Below are 16,467 nucleotides of genomic sequence, written 5' to 3'. Positions count from 1 at the left end.
AAAGGCGGAAGGAGCCATAGTGCTCTAGCTTTTATTTTACATCGCAGCTTATGAACATTTTATTTTCTTTTAAATCATGGGTCTCTACCAATGATCTTCTTAAATTCGAAGAAGGCGAGTGCTCATAGCACTCAGTAGCTAAAGCAAGGATTCCCAAAACTCGTCCTCTTCATTTACTTTTAATGGTAAATTGACACACTCCGGGTTTTACAGTCGTGTTTCTTTAATAAGTAGAACCGTTCTACAAAACTTCTAAGTAACCTTAGTACAACAAAGGCAGCGGAACTACGCGTAAGCAACACATGATACTCACTCGGGACACAGCGGCAAAATAAGTACGCATGCTAATAACGCACGAGAAATTTCATATGCGTAAAGGAATGAAAACGACAATATTTCCATAGTAACACCATCGAGGCGCAACAGCGGCATTTTTGAAATTCTCATTGTTTGGTTTCATTCCGTGGGGATAAGCCTGAACCAAAACAGACAAAGTTGCCGTTTTCAAGAAAGTTTCCTTCGAACTCCTCCGTCACGTATTTCACTCAACAAAAATAATATTGCGTTAACAGCTGCAAAGTTAGTGACCGCAGTAGTGCATTAGTAATATGGTTACGAAGTTCGTTGCACCTTTCATCACCTTGGCGCTTCTTGTCGTGGCCTCATCAGAAGGCAAACTTCCTGGAGAAAAGGAGTGTCGTCTCAGCGGGAAAACCTACATCAACTTTGTTTGGAGAGGAATCGCAGTAACCCCGAACGCTCAAATGGCTCGAGTAATGGAGCATGCGCACTTATTTTGCCGCTGTCCTCACTCTGTGATCGTAGTTGATCAAGAACTCAAGATAACGTGAATCGTAAGTCAAGTATCTTAACATCGTAGTTTTCAAGTAAATAAACATCAATAAAATGATTTGATTACACAATCTCTATCAACACGCTATTTCTATTCATGTCAGTAGTGCTCTCTATTCCCTCTACTGAAATACCAAACTTTCCTCATTAGCATCTCTTACAAAAACACTTGGCTTGTATCTGCTAAGCCTCGATCAAAAACAAATATACTTTTTCTACGGCTTTATTCCTAAAAAACTGAAATGGAGTTGATTTATCGTGTTGGCAACGACAGCTTTTTCAAGGTCGGTGGATCACAGAGTCTGCGATAATCTGCAAAAAAAAAAAAAAAATTTGGTCCTTTTTTGAAATTACATGTCATATTCCAGTCCTACTTAGCTGTGGGACTAGCCAAGCTGGGTTACCTGTGGTAAAGTGCGGGGGAAGGAATAATCTATTATGGGATAGAAGACGAGACGTCATCTAACATGGCCGTTAAGATGTACGGCGTGTTTCAATCTCGTTCCCAGGGTCCTCTCTCTTCCTCTCTCGCACGAATTCTTATTGTGACGAATAAAGTTCGTTGATCTTTAACAGAAATGTCTGTCGGAGACAAAAGAACAGCTGAAGCAATGCGAGGTCCTGTGGTAGAATTCTTGTTACGAGATCACAATGACTTAATAATGTCGTAAGTTGCATTGTTACGTTGATTGAAGAACTTATGCTGGGTTTAATAAAAGCTTGCGTAAATGATAAGTACTTACAGGCCGACAGCGAGACCAGATGAGAAAATGAACACGAGGTGAGCGGACAACACTGGAGAAAAGAAGAAGACAAATTGGATTTAAACTCAAGGATCTTTGTGGTGGAGAGTAACTTGAGATACAGAGTGTACGGAAATTTCTTAAACTGGTTCGTCCTCAAGAGAATATCAGTCGAAATTTGCTTGTTCGTCCTGCAATGTGGTTTCCGTCTCATGTTGATGTAACTTTCGCGAACTTTATAGAACATTCTATCAAACAATACAATAATAATCCACTGGAAACTTCAAAATTACTTTTCTTGTAGCGGCTACAAGGAAAGGAATTTTGAAGTCACCCGTACCTTTTAGAATGCTTTATAAATGTGAAATAGGCCGGTCACCGAGTAAAGAAGATGTTTTTGTTGGCAAAGACCGGCTTCTTGAAGAAGCTACCAGGAGCTATTGTGGTTTGCAATGGAGGTATGCCTATAGTCGAGAGTTTCAGAAGAGATTTTACGATAGCAGTCGGTTTGATGTGAGTTGGTATCTGTGATGACTGAAGGTTAATTTAGTAGTGGACTTTAGTTTAGTTGATGGCAGATTGTGCTGTTTAGGAGTTGTTCCCTTGAAATAGTCAAATCGAATAACTTAGTTCATTTCATAGGATAGAGCAATTTTCAATTCAATGTCGAAAGTGATCCGAGGTTGTCTATGTGTTGGGTTTGCTTTACTTCCTTCTGTGATTGGTCCAAAAAACTCGCGGCCACTCTCTCAACCAATCACATCCATGTAAAACTAAAGCCAACCACGACTTCGTTGCATGCATTGTCCCGCGCTTTGGGCAGTTTGCTTGTTTTTACTTTGAATCTTATTGGCTGTGAAAGGTATTTCTCCTATCTTCTGATTGGCCTTTGTAATAACTTTGGTTTTGGTTTTACAACACTCAATCCAAATGCACTCCATTTAAGTACGGTATTTTTTCCTGTCGGTTTAATTATATCGGAACATCTCCCAGTTGTAAAATGAATGATTTAAAACAATTTTTGTTAGAGTTAAACTAGACCAACCTGAGCCGGAAGCTGGACAAACGTCATCACATTTTTTTGCAGATTTCAAGTATTTTTCCTTATAGGACGTGAAATTCTTTTTCACGTCAGCACAGCTGTACATTTTATCGACCATAGTAACGTAACCACAGCTGGTTTTATTGAACCCGTCCTTGTCACATTTCGCAAAGGTATTTTTCTTGTCGGTTTAATTATACCGTGACATCTCCCAGTTGTAAAATGAATGATTTAAAACAATTTTTGTTCGAGTTAAACTAGACCAACCTGAGCCGGAAGCTGGGCAAACGTCATCACATTGTTTTACAGGTTTGAAGTATTCTTTCTCATAGAACGTGAAATTCTTTTTCAGGTCAGCACAGCGATACTCTTTATCGTTTAAAGTAACGTAATCACAGCTGGTTGTACTGAACTCGTTCTCGTCACATTTCTTATCGTTGTTAGATGGCATCTTGATGCTACATGACATGGTCACTGTGATGGTTCCTCCATTGCTGCAAGATGCGCAATCTGATGACGAGTACTTGGTGTCTATGCTGAAAGTCACTGAAAATATATAACTGCCAAGTGAATATACAGAGTATTGTTAATCACTGCAGCTAATTCACAGTTCCAAGTTTGCAATTCGTGTTAACCTTCTCCATTACTGTTAATCCTCTTCTTTTCCTTTTCGTTTCAGATTTACCTGTTTGGTTTTATTTCTGTTTTAGCTTTATTCCTAAAATTTCAATTCGTCCGCGTCGACAAAAACGATTTAAGAATTCGTGATATTTTACCCTTGGTAACCTGTCATTGCTGTCAGCACAAATCCCGTGAGAGACTGGTGCCGTCTTTTCTCCAAACTGGGCCTGTTCATGCGGTTAATTTTTAATTAATTTATGAACAGCTATGAAATAGTGATTCAGTGAAACGCACGATCACGGTTTTTATAAAAAGGTGCTGATCCCGACAATTTCACACGGAAAAAAATGAAATTATATAAAATAGAAAACGAGAAAAAAGAAGGAAGCAAAAGAGAGAAGAATTGAAAATTAAACAAAGTTTCTTGAGGGACATGTCCTTAGAAACCCAAATTCCAACCTTTCCCCATGCTGTTAAATTTTCATTCTGTTGTCCTTAGTTTTTAAGAATACAAAAATGTCTCTTACCATTAGGTGCGGTGAACACAGGTGATGATGGTGTGACAGTGGCATTTGAGGTACTTGTGACATTTGTTGAGTTTGCATTTTTAACAAGTACATCTTGCATACAACATATCAAAAGTAATACAAACTGTAGGCGGTGAGGGAAAGTCATCTGTCAAAGCGAAAGCAAATGTTATTGCAGTTAACTCATGATAAAAAAACACAGAGAGAGAAATTCAATGTAGCGAACAAGAGGCGAATGTTTTCGAGCAGATGTGAATAAAGTGTTGTGAGTTTTGTCTCTGGATCTATCCACTCTTTCACTTTAACACCTTAGTTTGACGAGGCCCGACAAGGTTTTGCTTCGCTGGCTTTAGAATACCTCTTTGGTGTAATTTTAATAACATGGGAAGGGAAGCAGTAAATTTATTCCCGCGTGGCAGTATCTATCCACCGCCTCGAGCTACAGACACAGTGACTCGGTCTTCTGTTTATGAGAAAGAGCAGGACTATAATTACCCGATAATAGAGCTCGTTCTCAAGTAAACAGAGTTATTGGGTCTGAACTTGCATTAGACAGCCAACCTAAAAGATGTCTTTTATCTTCCAGAATCACAATGTGTGCCAAGAGTGCAATTAATTGCCCTCATCAGTCGCTATTGAAATAGAGTTCGAAAGCGAACGTCTTTATTGAAAATGCGCTCTGTAGGAGGCTGGGTGGCCCTTAATATCAGTTTCGCTGTAATTACTTAGCAGAGATTGGCAGATTTCAGTGTAAAAGCATTTTCCTAAATCTTCGCGTTCACCTAAAAGAGGCGTTTGACAGTTTCAGCGGCAGAGAGTTTCCAAAGCGAGGAAGTCTACACAACAAATTTAACAAGTATCTTCGCAAGTTGTGATGTTAGTGCCTCAGGGCTGTCTATTTTTGGAAAAGGAAAGTATTCATTCGGGCACATGCAGATACGAGTTTAAACAGAGAGAAATGAAATAGTAAGAGCCCAGAATTCAGCCATCTGAACGGCTTATGTAATTCCCTCGTTTTGCAAATGCAAAGTTTGTTAGACTGAATGAAACAGATACAGAGAATTTAGAAAGAAATCGAGGAAACCTTTAGTAACGCGCGAAGTTTACACTTCGCAGCGCAAAGAATGATTAGTCTCTAAATCGGCTACCGAAGACATATTTCTCATTGGTCGCTAGAAGACAGCTGTAAAGATTTCGAAATTCACAGCGATGATACTTACTAAAACGTGTACCACAGAACTGTAAAAAGTAAAAAGAAATGCAGCATAGATAACGGACAGATGACAGAGGAATAAATACACTCCCATTCTGCGGTATTTACAAGACTACAGAGTTAAAGTTGTCACTACAGCGACCTGTGTTAAAACTTTGCCGGAAAAACGTAGCTTATTGTTACTACACCGACTTGTGGAAAAACGTAATTTATTTCTCTGAAAGATTTTCGCCAATAGCTCGATGCGTTAACCGTGTCTGACTTACTCTATTTACTCTATCTGTTGAATCGTAACAAATTATAACATGATTTAGAATGGATCTTGACATCTGGTCTGCAACTGATATTAGCATTCGGGGATGAAAATAGGCTTAGATAAACCTAAAATCAGTGATTATTTCTATCAAATTTATTCTAAAGGAAATTACGTAAGCCTCACAGATGTTTTACTTGAAGTGTTTACTTTTGTTAAGACTGTAGGATTCAAGATTGGAAAGTTCCTCGTTTTAGCGCGAGAAAATGAGCACCGAATAAGTGTTAAAAATTACTAAGCCGCAAAATGAAATAAAGAGGACTGGTCAGTCGTTGAGAAATTATTAAAACGGATGGCCAGTTCATTCTCTATGCTTCCGAAGCGACGAAATTCGTTCTGAATACGAACTTCTTTTCACCATAAAACACTAAATGAACGATAGAAACAAAGAGTTCAAATGATGATCCATACCTTGCAACTGATCTCCACTGATACAAACGGTTTTGCGATCAACTATCTATAGTAAGTGTCGCCGAGATCAAGAAGGCCTTCCCTGTTGTGTAAATAACTTGAAACTGAAACTCGGGCTTCTAACTGGTCGCCTTTTTGTTGCCAAGGAAATAGAAAACAGACATTTCAAACCAATCCAACCCTAGCCCCAGGGCTTGAATATTTACAGAACGATTTCCAGAAAGGAATTTCTTGCTCCAGTGAGTACGTAGGCGAACGATATCCAGGCCTTTTTTCGAATTTTTCTGTTTTAGCCGGTGTTGAGAGGATTTCAGATCTCGGTAAACGCATTCTTTGTGGAAGAGAGGGGGTTGGGGCGACCTTCGTTGTATCCCACCTGACCGGCTTGTCACCTTACCTCCAGAACATGTCAATCGGTAAAATACCAGGCTTCTGTTTCCATGGTGAGGAAGGCGGAAGAAGCGATAGTGCTCTAACTTATTTTTAAGTTGCAGCTTATAAACATTTTTGTGATCTTTATTTTCTTTTGGGTTCTCTACCAATGGGTTCTCTACCAATGGGTTCTCTACCAATGGGTTCTCTACCAATGGGTTCTCTACCGATGGGTTCTCTACCGATGGGTTCTCTACCGATGGGTTCTCTACCGATGGGTTCTCTACCGATGGGTTCTCTACCGATGGGTTCTCTACCGATGGGTTCTCTACCGATGGGCTCTCTACCGATGGGTTCTCTACCGATGGGTTCTCTACCGATGGGTTCTCTACCGATGGGTTCTCTACCGATGGGTTCTCTACCGATGGGTTCTCTACCGATGGGTTCTCTACCGATGGGTTCTCTACCGATGGGTTCTCTACCGATGGGTTCTCTACCGATGGGTTCTCTACCGATGGGTTCTCTACCGATGGGTTCTCTACCGATGGGTTCTCTACCGATGGGTTCTCTACCGATGGGTTCTCTACCGATGGGTTCTCTACCGATGGGTTCTCTACCGATGGGTTCTCTACCGATGGGTTCTCTACCGATGGGTTCTCTACCGATGGGTTCTCTACCGATGGGTTCTCTACCGATGGGTTCTCTACCGATGGGTTCTCTACCGATGGGTTCTCTACCGATGGGTTCTCTACCGATGGGTTCTCTACCGATGGGTTCTCTACCGATGGGTTCTCTACCGATGGGTTCTCTACCGATGGGTTCTCTACCGATGGGTTCTCTACCGATGGGTTCTCTACCGATGGGTTCTCTACCGATGGGTTCTCTACCGATGGGTTCTCTACCGATGGGTTCTCTACCGATGGGTTCTCTACCGATGGGTTCTCTACCGATGGGTTCTCTACCGATGGGTTCTCTACCGATGGGTTCTCTACCGATGGGTTCTCTACCGATGGGTTCTCTACCGATGGGTTCTCTACCGATGGGTTCTCTACCGATGGGTTCTCTACCGATGGGTTCTCTACCGATGGGTTCTCTACCGATGGGTTCTCTACCGATGGGTTCTCTACCGATGGGTTCTCTACCGATGGGTTCTCTACCGATGGGTTCTCTACCGATGGGTTCTCTACCGATGGGTTCTCTACCGATGGGTTCTCTACCGATGGGTTCTCTACCGATGGGTTCTCTACCGATGGGTTCTCTACCGATGCTCTTCTCAAATCCGGAGAAGACGAGTGCTCGTAGCACTAGGTAGCTAAAGTAAGGATTCCCAAACCTCGTCCTTTTCACACATTTTTAATGATAAATTGACACACTCCGGGTTTTACAGTCATGTCTCTTAATAAGTAAAACTGTTCTAAAAAACAAAGGCAGCTGAACTACACATAAACAACCCATGATACTCACTCAAGACGCAGTGGCAAAATGAGTGCGCATGCTTGCAGCACACGAAAAATTTCATGTGCAGAAAGGATTGGGAACGACAATATTTCCATAGAAACACCATCGTAGCAAAACAGCGGCATTTTTGAAATTCTCATTGCTTGGTTGCATTTTGTGGAGATAGGCCCAAACCAAAACAGATAAAGTTGCCGTTTTCAGGAAAGTTTCCTTTGAACCTCCTCACTCAACAAAAGAAATATTGCGGTAACAGCTGCAAATTTAGTAACCGCAGTAGTGCATCGGTAACATGGCTAAGATGTTCATAGCACCTTTTATCGCTTTAGCGCTTCTTTTCATCGCCTCCTCAAAAGGAAAACTCCCAGAAAAAATGGATCGTTGTCTCAGCAGGAAAACCTGCATCATCTTTGTTTGCAGAGGGAGAGCAGTAACCTTGAACGCTCAAATGGCTCGAGTAACGGAGCATGCGCAACCATTTTGCCGCTGTCCTCACTCTGTGGTAGTAGTTGATCAAGAACTCAAGATAACGTGAATCGTAAGTCACGTATCTTAACATCGTAGTTTTCAAGTAAATAAACACCAATAAAATGATTTGATTACACAATCTCTATCAACACACTATGTCTATTCATGTCAGTAGTGCTCTCTATTCCCTCTACTGAAATACTTAACTTTCCTCATTAGCATTTCTTACAAAAACACTTGGCTTGTATCTGCTAAGCCTCGATCGAAAACAAATATACTCTTTCTACGGCTTTACTCCTAAAAAACTAAAATGGAGTTGATTTATCGTGTTGACAACTACAGCTTTTTCAAGGTCGGTGGATCACAAAGTCTGCGATAATCTGCAAAAAAAAAAATGAAAAATTTGGTGCTTTTTTGAAATTACATGCCTTATTCCAGTCCTACTTAGCTCTGGGACTGGCCAAGCTGGGTTACCTGTGGTACAGTGCGGGGAAGAACTAATCTGTTAGGGGATAGGAGACGGGACGTCATCTAACATGGCCGTTAAGATGTACGGCGTGTTTCAATCTTGTTCCCAGGGTCCTCTCTCTTCCTTTCTCGCACGAGTTCTTATGGAAAATTGGATTTTCTTCGAGGTGCTTGAGCTTCATGCACCTCAAAGTTTTAAAATTGTGACGAATAAAGTTTGTTGATCTTTAACAGAAATGTCTGTTGGAGACAAAAGAACAGCTGAAGCAATTGAAAGGTCTTGTGGTAGAATTCTTGCGACGAGATCACATCGACTTATTAATGTCGTTTAGTTCCATTGTTACGTTGATTGAAGAACTTATGCTGGGTTTAATAAAGCTTGCGTAAATGATAAGTACTTACAGGCCGACAGCGAGACCAGATGAGAAAATGAACACGAGGTGAGCGGACATCACTACAGAAAAGAACAAGACAAATTGGATTTAAATTCAAGGATCTCTGTGGTGGAGAGTAACTTTAGATACAGATCGCATGCAAATTTCTCGAACTGGTTCGTCCTCAAGAGAATATCAGTTGATATTCGCTTGTTCGTCCTGCAATGTGGTTTTTGTCGAATGTTGATGTAACTCTCGCGAACTTTCTAGAACATTCTATCAAGCAATACAATCATAATTTACCGGAAACTTCAAAATTATTTTTTTTGTATCGGCTACAAGGAAAGGAATTTTGAAATCACCGGTACCTTTTAGAATGCCTTATAAATGTGAAATAGACCGGCCACCGAGTAAAGAAGTTGTTTGTGTCGGCAAAGAACGACTTTTTGAAGAAGCTACCAGGAGCTATTGTAGTTTGCAGTGGAGGTATGCCTATAGTCGAGAGTTTCAGAAGAGATTTTACGACAGTAGTCGGTTTGATGTGAGTTTGTATCCGTGGTGACTGAAGGTTGATTTAGTAGTGGACTTAAGTTTAGTTAATGGCAGATTGTGTTGTTTAGGAGTTGTCCCCTTGAAATAGTAAAACTAAATAAATTAGTTTGTTTCACAAGATAGAGCAATTTTCAATTGAATTTCGTGAGTGATCCGAGATTGCGTTGGGTTTGCTTTACTTCGTTCTGTTATTGGTCCGGAAAAATCGCGGCCACTCTCTCAACCAATCGCATCGATCCAAAACTAGAGCCAATCACGACTTCGTCGCACGCGTTGTCCCGCGCTCAGGTAGTTTGCTTGTTTTTACTCTGAATCTTATTGGCTCTGAAAGGTATTTCTCCTTTCTTCTGATTGGCCTTTGTAATAACTTTGGTTTTGGTTTTACAACACTAAATCCAGAACCACTCCATTTAAGTAGGGTATTTTTCCTGTCGGTTTAATTATGCCGTAGCATCTCCCAATTATGAAATGAATGATTTAAAACTATTTTTGTTAGAGTTAAACGAGACCAACCTGAGCCGGAAGCTGGACAAACGTCATCACATTGTTTTACAGGGTTTATGTGTTTCTTCTCATAGTACGTGAAATTCTTTTTCACGTCAGCACACCAGTACACTTTATCGACCATAGTAACGTAACCACAGCTGGTTTTATTGAACTCGGCCTTGTTACATTTCTTGTCGTCGTTAGGTGGCATCTTGATGCTACATGACAAGGTCACTGTGATGGTTCCTCCATTGCTGCAAGATGTGCAATCTGCAGAGTACCCTATGCTGATAGACGCTGAAAATATATAACTGCCAAGTGAATATACAGAGTATAGTTAATCACTGCAGCTACTTCACAGTTCCAAGTTTGCAATTCGTGTTAATCTGCTCCATTGCTATTAATTCTCTTCTTTTTCCTTTTTGTTTCAGATTTACCTCTTTGGTTTTATTTCTATTTTCGGTTCACCCCTAAAATTCAAATTCGTCCGCGTCGACAAATACGATTTAAGAATTCATCATATTTTTACCCTTGGTAACCTGTCATTGCTGTCAGCACAAATTCCGTGAGAGACTAGGGCCCTCTATATTCCAAACTGGGTCAGCTAATGCGGTTAATTTTTAATTAATGTATAGACAGCTATGAAATAATTATTCAGTGAAACGCACGGTCACGGTTTTTATAAAAAAGGCGCTTATGCCGACAATTTCACACAGAAAAAAAATGAAATTATATAAAATAGAAAACGAGAAAAAAGAAAGAAAGCAAGAGAGAGAGAAAAATTGAAAATTAAACAAAGTTTCTTGAGGAACATGTCCCTAGAAACCCAAATTTTAACCTTTCCCCATACTGTTAAATTTTCATTCTGTTGTCCTTTGTTTTTAAGGATAAAAAAATATCTCTTACCATTAAGTACGGTGGACATGACTGATGATGTTGTGACAGGGGTACTTGTACTCTCCACATAAGCACTTGATGAATTGGTTGTAACGTGAGTTGATGAGTTTGAAGCAAGTGCATGTTGCATACAACATATCAAAAGCAATACAAACTTTAGGCGGTGAGGGAAAGTCATCTGTCAAAGCGAAAGAAAATGGTATTGCAATTAACTCATGATAAAAATACACAGAGAGAAATTCAATATGGGAAACAAGAGGCGAATGTTTTCAAGTGGATGTAAATAAGGTGTTGTAAGTTATGTCTCTGGATTTATCCTCTCTTTTACATGAACACCTTAGTTTGACTGATGCCCGACAACGTTTCATTTTGCTGGCTTTAGAATACCTCTTTGGTGTAATTTTAATAACATGGGAAGGGAAGCAGTAAATTGATTCCCGCGTGGCGGTATCTGTCCACCGCCTCGAGCTACAGAGGCAGCGACTCGGTCTTCTGTTTATGAGAAAGAGCAGGACTATTATTACCCGATTGCCCTCATCAGTCGCTATTAAAATAGAGTTCAAAAGCGAACGTCTTTATTGAAAATGCGCTCTGTAAGAGGCTGACGGGCTCTTAATATCAGTTTTGCTGTAATTACTTGACAGAGATTGGCAGATTTCAATAGAAAAGCATTTTCCTTGATCTTCGTGTTCACCGAAAAGAGGCGTTTGACAGTTTCACCGGCAGAGAGTTTCCAAAGCGAGGAAGTCTACACTCAACAAATTTAACAAGTTTCTTCCCAAGATGTGATGTTAGTGCCTCGGGATTAGCTATTTTTGGAAAAGGAAAGTGTTCAGGGCACATGCAGATACAAGTTTAAACAGTGAGAAATAAAAAAGTTAGAGTCCAGAATTCAGCCATCTGAGCCGGGCTTATGTTATTATCTCGTTTTGCAATTGCAAAGTTTGTTAGACTGAATGAAACAGATACAGAGAATTTAGAAAGAAATCGAGGAAACCTTTAGTAACGCGCGCAGTTTACACTTCGCAGCGCAAAGAATGATTGGTTTCTAAATCGGCTACCGGAGACATATTTCTCACTGGTCGCTAGAAGACAGCTGTAAAGATTTCGAAAATAACAGCGATGATACTTACTAAAACGTGTACCACAGAACTGTAAAAAGTAAAAAGAAATGCAGCATAGATAACGGAAAGATGGCAGAGCAACAAATACACTCTCATTCTGCGGTATTTACAAGACTACAGAGTTAAAGCTGTCACTACTGCGACCTGTGTTTTTGCGGATAAAACTTTGCCGGAAAAACGTAGCTTATTGTTACTACAGCGACCTGTGGAAAAACGTAACTTATTTCCCTGTAAGATTTTCGCCAATAGCTCCATGCGTTAACCGTGTCTGACTAGTTACTCTATCTGTTGAATCGTAACAAATTATAGCATGATTTAGAATGGATCTTGATATCTGGTCTGCAACTGATATCAGCATTCGGGGATGAAAATAGGCTTAGATAAACCTAAAATCAGTGATTATTTCTATCAAATTTGTTCCAAAGGAAATTATGTGAGTTGCTTAGCCTCACAGATGTTTTACTTAAAGTGTTTACTTTTGTTAAGACTGTAGGATTCAAGATTGGAAAGTTCCTCGTTTTAGTGCGAGAAAATGTGCACCGAATAAGTGTTAAAAGTTACTAAGCCGCAAAATGAAATAAAGAGGACGGGTTAGTCGTTGAGAAATTATTAAAACGGATGGCCAGTTCATTCTCTATGCTTCCGGAGCGACGAAATTCGACCTTCTGAATGCGACCTTCTTTTCACCATAAAACACTAAATGAACGATAGAAACAAAGAGTTCAAATGATGATCCATACCTTGCAACTGATCTCCACTGATACAAACAGTTTTGCGATTAACTATCTATAGTAAGTGTCGCCGAGATCAAGAAAGCCTTCCCTGTTGTGTAAATAACTTGAAACTGAAACTCGGGCTTATAACTGTTAGTCTTTTTGTTGCCAAGGAAATAGAAAACAGACATTTCAATCCAATCCAACCCTAGCCCCAGGGCTTGAATATTTACAGAACGATTTCCAGAAAGGAATTTCTTGCTCCAATGAGTACGTAGGCGAACGATATCCAGGTTTTTTTTCGAACTTTTCTGTTTTAGCCGGTGTTGAGAGGATTTCAGATCTCGGTAAACGCATTCTTTGTGGAAGAGAGGGGGTTGGGGCGACCTTCGTTGTATCCCACCTGACCGGCTTGTCACCTCACCTCCAGAACATTTCAATCGGTAAAATACCAGGCTTCTGTTTTCATGGGGAGAAAGGCGGAAGAAGCGATAGTACTCTAACTTATTTTTAAGTTGCAGTTTATGAACATTTTTGTGATTTTTAATTGTCTCTATTTTCTTTTGGGTGCTCTACGAATGGGTTCTCTACCGATGCTCTTCTTAATTTTGGGTGCTCTACGAATGGGTTCTCTACCGATGCTCTTCTTAAATTCGGAGAAGGCGAATGCTCATAGCTGAAGCAAGGATTACCTAAATTCGTCCTCTTCACACCAGCTCGTTAATGATAAATTGACACACTCCGGATTTTACAGTCATGTTTCTTTAGTAAGTAGAACCTATCTATCGTGGGCGTCTGGAGTCAGGTGAAGAGAAAGTTGAAGGCGATGATCGGAACCTCCCAAGGCAAACTTCCGTCCTATCTTGATGAGTTCAACTGGCGAAAAGTCTACCCGGGTGAATACTTCGGGAAGATGCTAGCGGACATAGCAGAATTCTACCCGCCTAACTGAGCCCGCTTAAAAAAAAAGGTTCCTTTTGGAGCCACCAAATGCAATAAAAGTTATGACACCAACATATATTATAGAACGTACCAACATAACAAAAATTAGGATCGCATTGCAGTATAGGGCGATTCTTAACTGCACTTTTCGATGGAGAATATTAACACACTTTCGTTTAATGCACAGGGAATGTTCGTGTGCCTTAAGGTTTTAGTGGCATTTTGAAAAATTTTAAGCATTTATAGTAAGTTTTACATCGATTTTTGAGTGCAAAAATGCACTAGTAAAGTTATTTCACCGCCTGTCGCTAACCTGTTGGTTACCTGTCGGTGGCCTGTCGGTTTAGTGTCGGCCAACTTTCAGTTGGCCGACTGTCGGTGGAGGGGAGCTGTTCTTCACAAGACTACAGAGCTTAAGTTGTCACTACAGCGACCGGTCATAAAACTTTGCCGGCAAAACGTAGCTTATTGTTACTACAGCGACCTGTGGAAAAACCATAACTTATTTCCCTGTAAGATTTTCGCCAATAGCTCGATGCGTTGACCGTTTCTGACTAGCTACTTACTCTATCTGTTGAATCGTAACAAATTATATCATGATTTAGAATGGATCTTGATATCTGGTCTGCAACTGATATCAGCATTCGGGGATGAAAATAGGCTTAAATAAACCTAAAATCAGTGATTATTTCTATCAAATTTGTTCCAAAGGAAATTACGTGAGTTGCTTAGCCTCACAGATGTTTTACTTAAGGGACCGGTCATTATTTATCGCCTGGGGGGGGTCGGAGTATTTAGGGGGGGATCACATGGTTTTTTGAAGACCTTTAGGGGGGATCAGCCGTAATTGACAAGCATAATGGGGGGGATCAGACCAAAAAAAAAGGAAAAGGACACCAGATGATTACCTTCCAAGAAAATGTATTAAAGATCTGTACGAGGAACATTCTGACAGTATCAGAAACGATCAGGATACCATGAAGAGCTTCTGCTCAAAATATAATGTGGAAGAGAAGCACGTCATTGCATATGTTAATCATTTGAAGGATATTGAGATCCGAAAGGACATCAGAACAAGAGCAGCTCAGGAGCGAAGAAGGCAAGAGGCCGAACGAACGTACAAGGACTTTCAATGGGATAACCTCATCGAGGGTGGCAAAGTTGAAAAGTTGCGGGTAAGAGAACTAGACCTGTATCTCAACAAGCATGGTTTGACGACTGTGGGTCGGAAACTTGACAAAGTGAAGGCCATTCGATGTCACTATTACCGACAGAATAAAGAGACTGTGATAACAGAAGAACTGTCGAGTGATGAAGATGACGTGGAATCCGAGGATGAAGAATCCGAAAGTGGAGAGGCAGAGAGCGACGATGACTGTGTTTTCGTGGATTTGGATGAACAGCCTGAGATTGGCACTTCCTCGACAATTCAGTTCGTATCTGACGAGCAAATATTTACCGTTGTGGTTCAAGGTCCATGAGACGTAAGTACCACTATTAAAATATCACTTGCATATTCAAAAAGTTATTTGGCGGTGGCTGGGAGAAAAGGGGGGGGGGGATCATGAAACTTTCCACTACCGATACGGGGGGATCTCTAAAAAACTAGATACTCTACGGGGGGATCAGGTAAATACTCCGATGTGACAACAAAAATACTCCGACCCCCCCCAGGCGATAAATAATGACCGGTCCCTAAAGTGTTTACTTTTGTTAAGACTGTAGGATTCAAGATTAGAAAGTTCTCGTTTTAGTGCGAGAAAATGCACACCGAATAGGTGTTAAAAATTACTAAGCCGCAAAATCAAGTGAAGAAGACTGGTGAGTCGTTGAGAAATTATTAAAACGGATGGTGAGTTCATTCTCACTGCTTTCGAAGCGACGAAATTCGACCTTCTGAATGCGAACATCCTTTCAACCGTAAACACAAAATGAATAATAGAAACAAAGAATTAAAATGATGATCATACCTTGCAATTATGATTCAAGATTGGAAAGTTCCTCGTTTTAGTGCGAGAAAATGAGCACCGAATAAGTGTTAAAAATTACTAAGCCGCAAAATGAAATAAAGAGGACTGGTTAGTCGTTGAGAAATTATTAAAACGGATGGCCAGTTAATTCTCTATGCTTTTGAAGCGACGAAATTGACATTCTGAATGCGAACTTCTTTTCATCATAAAACACTAAATGAACGATAGAAACAAAGAGTTCAAATGATGATCCATACCTTGCAACTGATCTCCACTGATACAAACGGTTTTGCGATCAAATATCTATAGTAAGTGTCGCCGAGATCAAGAAAGCCTTCCCTATTGGGTAAAATAACTTGAAACTGAAACTCGGGCTTATAACTGTTAGCCTTTTTGTCGCTAAGGAAACATAAAACAGACATTTCAAACCAATCCAACCCTAGCCCCAGGGCTTGAATATTTCCAGAACGATTTCCAGAAATTGCTCAGATCTTAGTAAACGCATTCTTTGTAGAAGAGAGGGGATTGGGGTGACCTTCGTTGTATCCCACCTGACCGGCTTGCCTCCTCACCTCCAGAACATGTCAATCGGTAAAATACCCGGCTTCTGTTTCCATGGTGAGAAAGGCGGAAGAAGCGATAGTGCTCTAACTTATTTTTAAGTTGCAGCTTATAAACATTTTTGTGATCTTTATTTTCTTTTGGGTTCTCTACCAATGGGTTCTCTACCAATGGGTTCTCTACCAATGGGTTCTCTACCAATGGGTTCTCTACCAATGGGTTCTCTACCAATGGGTTCTCTACCAATGGGTTCTCTACCAATGGGTTCTCTACCAATGGGTTCTCTACCAATGGGTTCTCTACCAATGGGTTCTCTACCAATGGGTTCTCTACCAATGGGTTCTCTACCAATGGGTTCTCTAC

General features: G+C 40.5%; 2 protein-coding genes across 3 annotated transcripts; both read right to left on the bottom strand.

Annotated features, from left to right (window-relative positions):
* Positions 1 to 163: 163 nt before the first annotated feature.
* Positions 164 to 6,055, bottom strand: LOC149033897 (uncharacterized). The gene is made up of 5 exons (XM_089194153.1): positions 5,723 to 6,055; positions 3,786 to 3,933; positions 2,905 to 3,183; positions 1,596 to 1,647; positions 164 to 1,164 (listed from the first exon to the last, which is right to left on the bottom strand). Exons 2-5 carry the CDS (start codon positions 3,931 to 3,933, stop codon positions 1,146 to 1,148), a joined length of 498 nt encoding a protein of 165 aa, XP_089050279.1. The 5' UTR covers positions 5,723 to 6,055; the 3' UTR covers positions 164 to 1,145.
* A 1,376-nt stretch (positions 6,056 to 7,431) lies between these two features.
* Positions 7,432 to 15,958, bottom strand: LOC149033896 (uncharacterized). Of its 2 annotated transcripts, none has more exons than XM_089194149.1 (5): positions 15,801 to 15,958; positions 10,804 to 10,972; positions 9,925 to 10,194; positions 8,888 to 8,939; positions 7,432 to 8,397 (listed from the first exon to the last, which is right to left on the bottom strand). In XM_089194149.1, the coding sequence occupies exons 2-5, from the start codon at positions 10,970 to 10,972 to the stop codon at positions 8,379 to 8,381; spliced, it is 510 nt and encodes a 169-aa protein (XP_089050275.1). In that variant the 5' UTR covers positions 15,801 to 15,958; the 3' UTR covers positions 7,432 to 8,378. The 2 variants fall into 2 exon arrangements, with proteins under 2 accessions (XP_089050275.1, XP_089050277.1); XM_089194151.1 differs by lacking the exon at positions 15,801 to 15,958 and adding an exon at positions 12,659 to 13,077.
* Positions 15,959 to 16,467: the final 509 nt, after the last annotated feature.

The sequence above is a fragment of the Pocillopora damicornis genome, chromosome 14 (assembly GCF_964200805.1).
Source record: "Pocillopora damicornis chromosome 14, jaPocDami1.2, whole genome shotgun sequence".
In the NCBI taxonomy this organism is placed as follows: domain Eukaryota; kingdom Metazoa; phylum Cnidaria; class Anthozoa; order Scleractinia; family Pocilloporidae; genus Pocillopora; species Pocillopora damicornis.
Note: the sequence above shows the minus strand (reverse complement) of the source record. Positions and strands in the feature narration are given on the sequence as shown.